Source organism: Anolis carolinensis, chromosome 1 (genome assembly GCF_035594765.1).
Source record: "Anolis carolinensis isolate JA03-04 chromosome 1, rAnoCar3.1.pri, whole genome shotgun sequence".
NCBI lineage: Eukaryota > Metazoa > Chordata > Lepidosauria > Squamata > Dactyloidae > Anolis > Anolis carolinensis.
Window position 1 is genome coordinate 190,953,775 of NC_085841.1, and position 13,171 is coordinate 190,966,945.

The 13,171-nt window shown below is 38.5% G+C and overlaps 1 protein-coding gene across 4 annotated transcripts in view; it reads left to right on the forward strand.

The window, feature by feature from the left end:
* sf3b1 (splicing factor 3b subunit 1) overlaps positions 1-13,171 on the forward strand; it is a 37,728-nt gene that overhangs the window by 984 nt on the left and 23,573 nt on the right. Inside the window, exons 2-5 of one of the 4 annotated variants that reach the window (XM_003226996.4) lie at positions 8,138-8,304; positions 8,512-8,613; positions 11,118-11,232; positions 13,036-13,115. In XM_003226996.4, coding sequence (XP_003227044.1) covers positions 8,138-8,304; positions 8,512-8,613; positions 11,118-11,232; positions 13,036-13,115 — 464 coding nt within the window. Of the gene's footprint in view, positions 1-8,137; positions 8,305-8,511; positions 8,614-11,117; positions 11,233-11,272; positions 13,116-13,171 lie in introns of those variants that run through there. The other 3 variants (XM_008120083.3, XM_008120082.3, XM_008120081.3) reach the window with 3 other exon arrangements.

Here is a 13,171-nt window from a genome sequence, read left to right on the forward strand (position 1 = left end):
GACTGCTATATATTCCAGTTCAAAGCAGATAATGTGGGATTTTTTTTTCAACTGTGGAAGGGGCCTGCCACGTCTAAATGCGCTGAGATCCTGAGTTGTAATCTTGCAAATCCTGGCAAAGAGTGCTGGTGCCTCACCAAACCACAACCCCCACAATTCCATAGCATTGAGTGGTGGCAGTTAAAGTTGCATCAAACTGCTTTCATTCTATACTGTAGAAAGGCCCTCAGTTGTTCTGAGGCCCTTTCCACACAGCTGTATAAAATCCACATTGAACTGGATTATATGGCAGTGTGGAATCGTAACCCAGTTCAATGCAGATAGTGTGGCCTATCTGCTTTGATATATTCTGGGTTATATGGCTGTGTGGAAGGGCCCTGAATTTCCTCTTTGCAAGTTTTAAGGAGGATTTGCTTGTTGAATCCATAACCTAAATACAGTTATTAGTCCCAACTGAAGAGTGAGTCACTGCTCTCCAAGAAGCCATCTGAATTTAGAAGAGACTTAGGGCTCTTCCACACAGCCATATAGGCGGGAATAACAAGACAGATAACCCACAATATCTGCTTTAAACTGGATTATCTTCAATGTGGATTTTATACAGTTGTATGGAAGGGGCCTTAATAAGACAACACTTAATCCAGATTATTAAAAGCAGATAATCCACGTTATCTACTATGAACTGGATTATACGAGTCTTCACTGCCACATAATCCAGTTCAGAGCAGATAATTTAGATTTTATATTGCAGTGTAAAAGGGGCCGTTACGTAAGCTCCACCAAATCATTAGGTCAACTCCGATTTTGGCCCATATCTGTTTCCATTGATATAAATGAAGAAATGACTAATCAATTGATACAGATGGGGAAATAACTACTCCATTGGGTTGCTGTGTGTTTTTCTGGTAGTATAGCTATGTTCCTCACATTTCGCCTACATCTATGGCAGGCATCTATGTTTGGTATTCTATCCCAAACATATTTGTTGAAAAGCATGACCATTTATTCCAGTTGTACTGAAAGTAAATATATGTAAGTTTGCAACCAAACTAAGGAACATACGTATAGATCTCTTGAGTAGTGCTCATGCTATTTTATTCAAGTGCTACTTTTCTCTTGAGAGAGCCCCAAGCCGGCTTCCACTGTACCATGTGCTTGTGCTCCTCAAGCATGTCTATTTTGCTGTGTGTTTATACATTTACCGTACTGTATAAAAACAATATATTTGTTAACTAATGAGATTGGTAAAAGTTTGATTTTATGGCTATTTTATATACCCATATATTTGGGGTCACGTAAAAAAAATTTCAGGCAGAAAGGGGTTGCAAATGGAAAACAAATATTTTTGTACTGTACTAGAGAATCGAGTTTGTTTTTGAGCCGGAGTGGGTAAAGTGCCTGTACATAGATTCCCCGTGGTTTCTCTTTTGCAGTCTCCATATTGTTCCAAATAATTCTAAAGGGAAAAATGTTCAGAACACGCCTCCACAACCCCTAGGGAGTGTGATGAGCAATTTTGCCACATTTTATACATGCATGGGTGCCTTTAGATCTAGGAGAACAAGGAAGGAACCCGCAGTCTTTTCTGTAACAAGAGTAGAGTAGAGGAATAATAAGGGCAGGTCAGGTTTTCTCAGATAATACATTTATTTAGCTCTTGTTAAATCTCTATGAAAACGAGAAAGATTCAGGATTCATTGAGCTAAGAGGTAGAAGTTAGCAGCAGAAGAAAATGTTTAAATAGAATATGTATGGCAGGGTCTTTTTCTCAAGTATGAATTAGATTAGATTATATATAGGACCCCACAAGAATCTTTTTAGAGCTAGTGTTTACTGAAGTATACTAGATTTCAGTGGGCTTTATTAGTAGTCCAGAGCTAGCATGGCAAAATGGATTGAGCACTGGTTGTACATGAAGATTCATGAAGCCAAAGGGTTTTAGTGTCTCTGATGACACTACAGCATGCAGAGAAGTTGGTCCTGAGGGTATCTGGCTGTAATAGTTTGAAAGCTAGTGTAAGAACTTATGGTTTGATCCGGAGTTTTGGAGGGCGTTGCCATCTACGCAGATGACACGCAAATCCACTACTCGTTTCCATCTGATTCCAAGGAAGCCCCTCGGATGCTGAACCAGTGCTTGGCCGCAGTGGCGGACTGGATGAGGAAGAACAAGCTGAGGATCAATCCTGACAAGACAGAGGCCCTCCTGGTCAGTCGCTTGTCGGATTTGGGTATTGGGTGGCAACCTGTGCTGGACGGGGTTGCACTCCCCCTGAAATCTCAGGTCCGCAGCTTGGGAGTCCTCCTGGACTCAGCGCTGACGCTTGAGGCGCAGGTGTCGGCGGTGGCTGGGAGGGCCTTGGCACAACTCAAACTTTTGTGCGCCAACTGCAACCATACCTCGTGAAGTCTGACTTGACCACGGTGGTGCATGCCTTAGTTATCTCTAGACTGGACTACTGTAATGCGCTCTACATGGGGCTTCCCTTGAAGACAGCCCGGAAACTACAATTGGTCCAGTGCTCGGCTGCCAGATTAATAACGGGGGCGAGTTACAGGGAGAGATCTACTCCCTTGTTCAAGGAGCTCCACTGGCTGCCTTTTATTTTCCAGTCCCAATTCAAGGTGTATACCATCACATATAAAGCCCTAAATGGTTTGGGACCCACCTACCTTCGTGACCGTATCTCCTATCATAAGCCTACTCGATCCCTTTGTTCATCAGGGGAAGCTCTCCTGTCCCCACTCCCGATATCCCAGACCCGCCTTGTGGGAACAAGGGAGAGGGCCTTTTCTGCTGTGGCCCCCCGATTGTGGAACTCACTGCCCATTGAGATTAGGCAAGCCCCCACATTAGCAGCCTTCAAGAAAGATTTGAAAACATGGCTCTTCCGTTGTGCTTTTGGAGAGTAACTATTTTATATTTCTTTTCCGTTGCTCCCTCTAATATCTATCCTCCCCACTACCCCACTTCCTTATGACCCTGTTCGCTGTGGTATTTTATTCTTATGTCTCTCTCACCCCGAGTTTTAACTTAATGTTCATGTGATCCGCCCTTGTTTTTCATTGTTTCCTTGATTTATTTTGTAATGGATATTATTTATTGTATTGCTTATTGTGTTGTGATGTGTTGTTCTTTTATATGCTGTTTATATTGTATTGTTTTGGGCATGGCTCCATGTAAGCCGCCCCGAGTCCCCGTTGGGGAGATGGTGGCGGGGTATAAATAAAGTTTTATTATTATTTATTATTATTATAAGTTAGCATTGCAAGCCAATCAAAATAATGTTGTCTGGGTGTTTCTCTCCAGTAAGATATCTTGGATACCTCCAGTTTGGCATCTTTTTAAAAATGCTTTAAAAACATACAGTATTCTTAATAATTTATAGCAGCATATAAGTATGTGGCAGACATGACACCTGTCTACCAGTCTAAAAAGATAGAGGGAAAAGGGCTGGGAAGTGTGTTAAAGCACTGAGCTGCTGAACTTGCAGACCGAAAGGTCCCAGGTTCAAACCCCGGGAGCGGCTGCTGTTAGCTCCAGCTTCTGCCAACCTAGCAGTTCGAAAACATGCCAATGTGAGTAGATCAATAGGTACTGCTCCGGCGGGAAGGTACATTATTATGAGCTGGTTGGCAGATTTTGCCAATTTCAGGCCCTGGAGTTAGTGACTGTGATAAAGTTAGAAATAATTGCACATTGTTAATGGATTGTGTCTCATATGGCTAAATTTACAGGGTGCTTCAAAATGATGTATCCAGTTTCAGTGCAAATCGATAAATACATACCAAGTCCATAACTGGTTATGGATAAATGCATATCTATAAATACAGAGATAGAGCGATTTCAATTCAGGTCAATAATACATCCTTTATTATTATTCCTGTTTAGATTTTCTATAGGTTTGTATTGTATTACAGGTATGTCAACTACTTAACTGTAAACAGGCAACATTGGTATGAATACATGAATGTCATTGTTTATGGGTGGGAAACAAGAAACTAACCAGGTGTAATCTATTTTCATGATGCTCAATCCTGCTCACTGGTGGAGAGCCAAATGTTGAAGTTGTAGCCATTGATTCTTAGTTCTTTATTGTGGTAGTGGTGTGCCATCAAGTTGTTTCTCACTTATGGTGACCCTAAGACCAATATATTACAATATATATTATGCTCAAGTGGATTTTATTGCAGAGCAGGGAATTTAACACTGGTTTCCAGAGGCATATCCAAACCCTTTCGCTATAGTATCTGTCTTTTACTGTCAGTTAATTCTGAGTTCTCTTTAATTCCAGTGTTCAGTTGGATAGATGAGATAAATAACAAAAATTCAGAAGTTGGTGTTAACTATCATCAACTCAATTTTTTATTGCAACCCTATGAATTAGAGACTTTCATGTCCCCTCCATTCTTAACAGGTCTGTTCAAGTATTTCAGATTTAGAGCCATGACTTCCTTGTTTCAGTTCATCCACCTATAATGTGGTCTTCCATTTTTCCTATTGCTGTCTAAAACATATTTTCTAGTGCACCATGTCTTCTCATGAACTATCCAAAATATAATACAGTAGAGTTCCCGTTATCTGAGATAAAGGGGCGGGTCCAATCTCTGACAATCGGAACTGCTCAGATTGCCAGGAGGTCCTATTATCCCTCCCGGCAATCCGGTTTAGGGAAGCGCCCCGCGATCGCTGCTGCCTAGCAACACTCGCGGGTGCTTCCCAAGGGGTGAAGGCTCGCTGAGGGACGTCCCCTTGGGAAGCAACCTGTGAGCGCTGCTAGGCAGCAGCGATCTTGGGGTGCTTCCTCTTTCCTCTCCCTCTCCTTCTCTTGAACTCGAATAAACCGAGATGTTAACCGGAACTCTACTGTAGTCATAATTTAGTTATTTTAACTTCTAGGAAGAATTCAGGCTAGATTTTGTTCCAGGGCCCATTTTTTACTTTATACTAATCTACAGTGTACAATAACTCTTATCCAGCACTACATTTCAAATACTGTATGATGATTTCCTTCCTATCAGTTTCTTTCACTGTCCAGCTTTCACAACCATACATGTACATTTGAAATACAATGATATGGACAATCCTAACTTCAGTATTCAGTGTTATATATTTACACTTCAGGAATTTGTCTACTCCATTCATAGCTGCCGTAGACTCAGAGTTGGTAGGGGCCTCACGGGCCATCAAGTTCAGCTCACTGTAGGACCTCTAACTAAAGCAGACTCAGAAGGTAGCTGTTCTGTCTCTTTTTGAAGATGTCCAGAGAAGGTAAAGACCGGGCTGTGGGAACAAGCCTTTGGAGCAGTGCAATAATGGCAGCATTAGGAAATTTCACGGCTGATTTGTGATGGTTTTAAATAATGGTTTTAATGTGAACATAACTGATTTTAGTGTTCATGTATATTTATGGCTTATTTTCTGTTCCGGCATTGAATGTTTGCATATATGTATTATGCTCCACCCCGAGTCCCCTTCGGGTGAGAAAGGCTGAATATAAATGTTTTAAATAAATAAATAAATTCTGCTGCCAAATCATACTTAGCATTAAACTCTTTATCTGTGCACAGAAGTGGCTGAACAATTGTATTAAGTGTTCTGAATCTATTTCTGTGATCTTTTACTTATTTTGCCAGTGTCACACACACACAAACACACACACACACACACTGTGGCTGCTCAATAGCTTTTTTTGCATATTTAGTTTGGCTTATCAGGAAAGGTCGGTCTGACAATGGCAGACCGTACAGACAGTACTGCTGCCATCAGCATAGCCTGTTGCCCCAGAGGAGCCCATGGTCTCACCATTATCAAACAACACTGCTATGGTGTGAGAGAGGTAATACCATATTTACATAGGCAAAAGTGAGGCAAAAATATAGGTGTGTGCATGAACCTGCTTACACCCCTCCATCAGGCTTAGGCCAGCAAACTCGCCAGCCTCAGCCTGACAGAAGAGTATGACTTTCCAACAGGCCTCATTCATGAGGCCTTCAAAACTTCCCCCTTGGTTTTGAAGACCTCATGAATGAGGGCTTTGTTAGGAATAATAATAATAACTTTATTTGTGTACCCTGCCTCCATCTTCCCGAAGGGACTCGGGTGGCTTACATGGGACCAAACCCAAATGACACAGTTTAAAATGTGGTTACATCAAATGCAATGCAACAATAGTATTATAGTATTAGGCCTATTTTTAATAGTAACTCTCAAGCAACCAGAAACTACATTTATCTGGCATCTACCAATCCCATGGGTGCTGGTTAACAGAGTCTACTTTCCTTTACAACTAAAAAATGAACAATGAGGTTAGACACTGAAACCTCTCTAACCTCTAAAAAAAGTGGAGGCCTGTCAGAAATTTGTCAGAAATCTTCAAATAATCTCTAGAACATTAAAAAAAATATTTTGCATATTTATGCAAAACTTACCTGGTTTAATTTTAATGTGCACATTGTTATTTTTGAATAAAAGTTTGCCAAAGTGCTCTTCTTTTTTTGCAATACGCTTTTAATAGTTTTGCCTCTGATTAAAGATATTCTATAAAGAAATAATGTTGAAGAAACACATCAACTTTGTTGAATAATGTATTTTTATAAGACAGCATAAACAGAGTAGGTAAAACTTCTACATTAGAGATGGAAAATATGGCTCTTGAAATGGTAGACTGCAACGCCTATGCTCCCTCACCATTTGCTTCCATCAGACCAAAATAATCTAGAGGGTCATATTTTTCTGAGCCTCACATTCAAGACTTTAAATACCAAGTTTACATGCCTTAAGTGTTTTTTTTCTTCATAGCTTGACTACTAAGATGTAGTTTTCTTTGTTTGTCTTGGAAGATTGGAATTGTAACTATTACTTAATTATATCCAGATGTTCTTTGTTCATTGTGGGAATGCTCAGCAGGAGTGTCATGCTGAAATGAGCTCTCAGAACCTCTTTCATGAGACATTCTGGAATCATTTATGGATGGGTGAACAGCAAGAGAGATAGTGAAGGAATCCAGTTAAATGAACACCAATACTATGTTTTAAGTAATGCCCTTTCTGAGGAATCACATCTGAGTCTTTTTTTTTCTTTTTTACCATAGGGAAGGGAAGAAAATGAAAGGCATGCTCACATCACTTTATATGTGCGTATAAGGCAGTGGGTCCCCAGGTGTTTTGACCTACAACGCCCAGAAATCCCGGCCAGTTTACTAGCGGTTAGGATTCATGGGAGTTGAAGGCCAAAACATCTGGGGACCCACGAACCACTGGTATAAGGGAATTCTTTTTATTACCTCCAGTGAAGACCACAGGGAATCTTATGAATGCAAGGGAATAGAAAGATGAGAAAGAGTTGGCCTTGCCACAGTGAAACACATATACACCATCATACATGAACACTCCGTATCCATGGATTCCATCATCCACGACTTGAAATGTTTTTTTTAATCCAAAAAGTCAACATTGATTTTGTCATTTTATTTAGGTGAAGCCATTTTACAACACTATTATGTATAATGGGACTTAAGCATCCACAGATTTATGAATCCCAGAATATGGGTGTGTGTCCTGGAATAAAACCCCAGTCGATACCAAAAATGTGGCTCCATTCAAATATCATACAATCATTATTATTCACAGTAGCAATTTTATTTACTTATTTACATCATATATATACTGCCTTCCCTAGGGAACCCAAAAAGGTTTACAGCCTACTATACAACAAGGAACATAGTGTTAAAATGGTCAAACCCATAGCATTTAAAACATTCCGAGTAAAAACAGATTAAAACATCACAAGTAAAAGTTAAAATCACAGAATCCAAAAGCATTGAGTTGTGTGAATGTGTCTTCAAGTTATCAGTCACTTTATGGTGACCCCATGAATTTCACTAACACAGCCACTAGGTAGGTGATTTTGGAATATTTCAGATTTTCCAGGAAAGGGATAATCAACCTTTAATATGTGATATGAATTTATCGTTTCCCATATGTACTCCGTACATTACATGGACAATTTTAGATTTCCACCTAAATAGGCTTTGGCGAAAATGTTTCAGAAAAGCTTTGTGTACTATATCTGGTCATAATTTATAAGGTGCAGTTTGATAACACATATAACAGCATGTTACCTCTTCTGTGACAGATATTGAAGCACAGATTCGAGAAATCCAAGGGAAAAAAGCTGCCCTTGATGAAGCTCAAGGAGTGGGCCTTGATTCTACTGGATACTATGATCAAGAGATCTATGGTGGAAGTGACAGCAGGTTTGCTGGATACGTAACTTCAATTGCAGCAACTGAACTAGAAGATGTAAGTATAACATTTCAGTAAAGGTTATCAAAATGGTAAATTTTAAATAGTTTGATTAATAATAAAATGACATTCTTGAAAAGGGAATTTATTCTTCCACAAAATGTGGTTGAGACCATAGCACACCTTTATAGTTTGCAAAGAAGTTTTGAATCTCCGCATATTCAACAGTAGTTTTGTTTATCATTGCCCCTTCTGTTCTTGTAGGATGATGATGACTACTCCTCCACAAGCTTACTTGGCCAGAAGAAACCTGGGTACCATGCGCCAGTGGCACTGCTTAATGACATACCACAGTCAACTGAACAGGTAAATTCCTTACTGTAGTATTAATGTACCAACATTCTTCTAGAAGTTCTTAGTGGGGAGTTGAATACAACATATTCTTCTAGAGTTATGCTAAAAACATAGTTCTTTGTGGCAAATAGAATGCAGTGAGCCCTCTACATTTGTGGGTTTAATTTTTGCGGATTTAATTGCTATTTTCTCTAGGTCATATAGTGCTACTCTGTAGTTAACATCCGCCAGAAGTGGACAGTAGTATTGTATTGGAAGATCTAAGGATTCATAGAGTCGAACACTTGCCTAGGCATTTATAGGTCCTTATATTTGTAGCATTTTATTTGTGTTTTTTCCCACCATTGTGGGGGCTCTGTTCACCCAAGTCTTGCAAAAGTTGGTCAATTGTAGTTAGGCAAGTATAATTGTTAATTTTGTGGAATTAATCAAAAGTCCAGTTGATGTTACAAAATTTTAACTAATTTTGTGTAACAAGCCAGTTTCATTCTGAGGTATTCACCATCTTTAAGATTCAAACCCATTGTTTAATGTCGTTTATAAAATTAGTCATTGAAATATCTTCAAAATCAAAGACTTTCTCAAATTGTAACAGGGTAGTATGGTAATTATAGTATGGTATGCAGCAGTGAAATGCACTTCTATCAGGAGTCAACTGCTTGTGGAAAAAGATCATGAAAATGAGTGACAGTAATTAACTTGATCCCACTTACAGGGCTGTGCAACTGCTGGTGGTTGGAGAGGGCACATTGCTTCCTCTGAGTCTTTGGGATATGCTCTTTCTGCCACTTTTCCCTTTAAAGAAAGGCACCTTCTCGCTGACCCTCTTTAACTATAAAGATAACTGATTTTTTTACTGCCAGTGCAACACTGAATTATGGTGGATTGTTTAAGGGCTGCATATTGCCTATACCTGCCATATAATGTTGAATTTTTAAAATTAAATTGTAGAACAGAAAGCTTTTAAGGGTCAAGACTGATTTTTCTGCTTTCAGGGTAGAATTAGATGCACCTAAGTGTAGTGTGGCATTTAAAAACCATTGTGCTCTGAGGATAGTGTTAGAATAACATGTGTGCTCACCTGAATTTTCTTAAGTTTTTCCCCCATCGCAGCTGTCCCATAGGGTGGGTAAATACAGATTTTCTTGGGGTTTATAGAGTATTATGTAGTTGCTAGGAAATTAGTTGTTTAAAGGGAAATGGCATAAGTTGTCTTAGGGAATTTTATCAGACTTTTGGGGAAGAGGGGTGATGGAGCATCATTTTTTCATTAGCAGTCGCAATGTGTTGTGACAAGATTATTAGTGAGTAAAGGTTTCATGTTTTATATGGTAGTAGATCTGTGGAAAAGTATATATGAATTGTACAATTTGTGATAAAAGTATGGGATTTGACACAGTGTGTGCTTGCTAATGTTTAATATTGGGACATTATTCATTTAGATCCAGGAGATGATTACAAGATATGTAATGTTTCAATATTATGCTGGGTAGTATTTTTTAATACAATAAATTGCCTACATATATGGTACCCAGTGTAACAAAGCTGCAGATTAATACATTGAAGGTTCTTTTCCCTGTGCAGGTAGGCTCCAAGTTACGAACAAGATAGATTATGTAGGTTTCTTCTTAAGCTGAATTTGTATGTAAGTCAGAACATGTATATATTTAAAGTGTACCTCCAGCCAAATAGATATCTGTATATCTATATTAGATCTGGATAGCATAGGGAAGAGTTAACACCCCTGTGGTGTTTGTTTTGCTGTCTATGCCCTTGTTCAGATTTCACTTCACCTTCTCTCCCTTGGATTTTGAAAATTTTGGCTTGTGGAAACAATGATTGGTGAGAAAGTTTCAGTGGAGGCACCTTTTCTCCATAACTCTTTCAGGAGTGAATTTCCCTTCTGAGGGATAGATTCCTCTTACTTCCTGTCTCACCCCATTCTTAATTATGAGTTCTTTGTAAGTCGAATGTTTGTAACTCAAAGACTGCGTGTATATCACTTTTATTTAATAGTATCTGTGGCTTGGCATTGTTTTGAATTTGTTATAAGTCAAAGATGGGTGGAGTACTCCCCATGATTCACATATGGCTTGTTTTTGTGGTTTTGGCAAATAAATAATATATATAGAGAGAGAGAGAGAAGGAGGAGGAGGGAGAGAGAGGCTTCAAAATGTCCAAAATGACTTCTGGGTTTTTTTTACTACCATATTTCAGAGTTCCCCTGTGCCAGTCAAGGCTGAGAAAAGGCCTTTTTTGAATCAGGAAGTGGCTTCAAATCTTGTCATGTTTGTAAGGCTTTTGTTGGACCAAAAATACCCCAGGAATGCATAAAAAAGTGTGAAGATACTTACTTCCATATCTATATCTCTTTGCCAGATTTAATTTTCTCGTCACAAAGTGCACAATAGATTGACTCATTGACTTCATCTCGCAGCCTTTTGGAGCTTATTGGGAAAAAAATTCATGTTGCTATCTGCTAATGAGAGAAATTTATTTTTGTCTCCGGTTTTTAGTATGATCCATTTGCTGAACATCGTCCCCAAAAGATCGCTGATAGAGAAGATGAATACAAAAATCGCAGACGGATGATGATTATTTCCCCCGAGCGTCTTGATCCTTTTGCAGATGGTAACTTATTTTCAACTTTTCTCTGAACCATACTGGTTTCGTTCCCTTAAATTGTCTTTAGCCCTTTGATTTCTGTTGGCATGCTTTGAATTCAGGATATTTTTAGTTTATGTAGTTTAATAAGAGTTGATTAAAAATCACAGTTTGCCTTTTTGTTCATCCTTGGTAATACAGATTTTCTTTCCAGGTAGAAGGACAAGAAAATAATGAGCCATTCCCATAGAAACACAAAGGGTTAAAGGTTTCTCTTTTCTTTTTCCTTTGGTTTATATATACTATACTTTGAGCAACTTGTATATGTAGTGCTCAGGAATCTTCCAACTTATTGGAAGCTTTAAGTCCAAAATTAGAACATAAAAGGAATTGCTGCATTTAAAATGCTGCCTAGCAGAGCAGAGCAGTTAATTCTCAAATTCTGCCTATTTAGGACCTTTAGCTAAGTGAAGCAAACATTTGCATTAAGAGGCTTTGATACTTTTTAATACTTCAGGTCTGTTCTGGTGATTTTTAGCATTGAGGTCAGTGCAATGGGCAGTAGAGGGCCTGGGGGAAGTTTTCCTCAGGTGAGACAGTTTGACAGTAACATTAGGAAGCCTGTTGGTTAAAACTAATTGGTTGCAGGTTTTTATAAAGTAGTATTTCAGCCTGCATGAACTCATAGGGATATGGATTTTACTTGCATAATTGTCATTGATATAAACATGTGTTGTCAGAATTCACAGGCCCATACTAACTGTCCTTAATTTCTTTCCTACAGCAGTACTGCTATATGCCAGTCCTGTCTGCATTCTTAAGGGTGCAGTTCAACACATCCTGTGTAGATAATGGTGAAAAAGTATCCCAAAGGAAAGTCCTATCAAAGCTAGTGTCAGAATGACACTGCCAATTGGGCAATGATATTCAGCATAGAAAATGTATTAAAAGTATTATTTTGTCCTCAATATTGATGCTATACTACCTGTATAGCCAACTTGCACATTAAAAGCAGTGCTTCCTTGATAAGTGTGTTGCATATAGTTGGGCTTCTGTAAAATATTTAAAGCTTAGAATAAATTCAAGGTACAGATTAGTTTATCTTATGATGTTGAAAATCCTTTTGCCTGTGAGTATACTTAATGATGATGACTATAGTTTACTGCAATCAGCTCACAACTGTAATTATGCTTTCAGAATCAGTGGGGGGGAGAAATTGGGTGCTCTTTCAGTGAAGCCCTTTAAGTGCCTCCACAAAACAAGGATCTGGGACTTGTTGTCCAGATCCATCAAATATATATGCTGGTCTATATGATAAAAACAATTTGAGTCATTATTTAGGGTTACAGTAGTTCATAGTCAGATAACATAGGCTTTTATCAGGTTGAACAAGGTAATGTGTTGATTATCATCTTTCCAAAGTGTTACTAATGGTAAAGAGATAATTTTCTAGGCTTCTATTCTGCTGCTTGAAGTCAGAACTGCTGATGGAGACAAAGGCACGAAAGTGTACGTATTCCGGATTAGCAACCCAGGAACCCATCACTTCTGAAGACTCTTTTAACTGTGCTGTCATTTTATCATTCTTATCTCCTTTAAAATATTTGTTTTAAACTGTTGTAGTTATGTTTGTGTTCAAACAGGTTAAATTGATCAGCAAAGTGAATAAACGTAAGATACATGTAATCTTTTATTTAAAAATTCAGTCAAAATAGTAAAATTAATTGATTTTGACATAATATAATGTTAGAATAGGGCAATTATAAAAGCCAGCTTTTTGCATTTCCTGTACTTATTATGCTTCTGTCCTGTTCCTGTTCTCTTCTGCAGGAGGGAAGACACCTGATCCTAAAATGAATGCCAGAACATATATGGATGTTATGCGTGAACAACATCTAACTAAGGAAGAGGTTGGTTCATTTTTGTTGTCCATTAAAGTTACAGTACCTCAGAAATGCAGTTTATT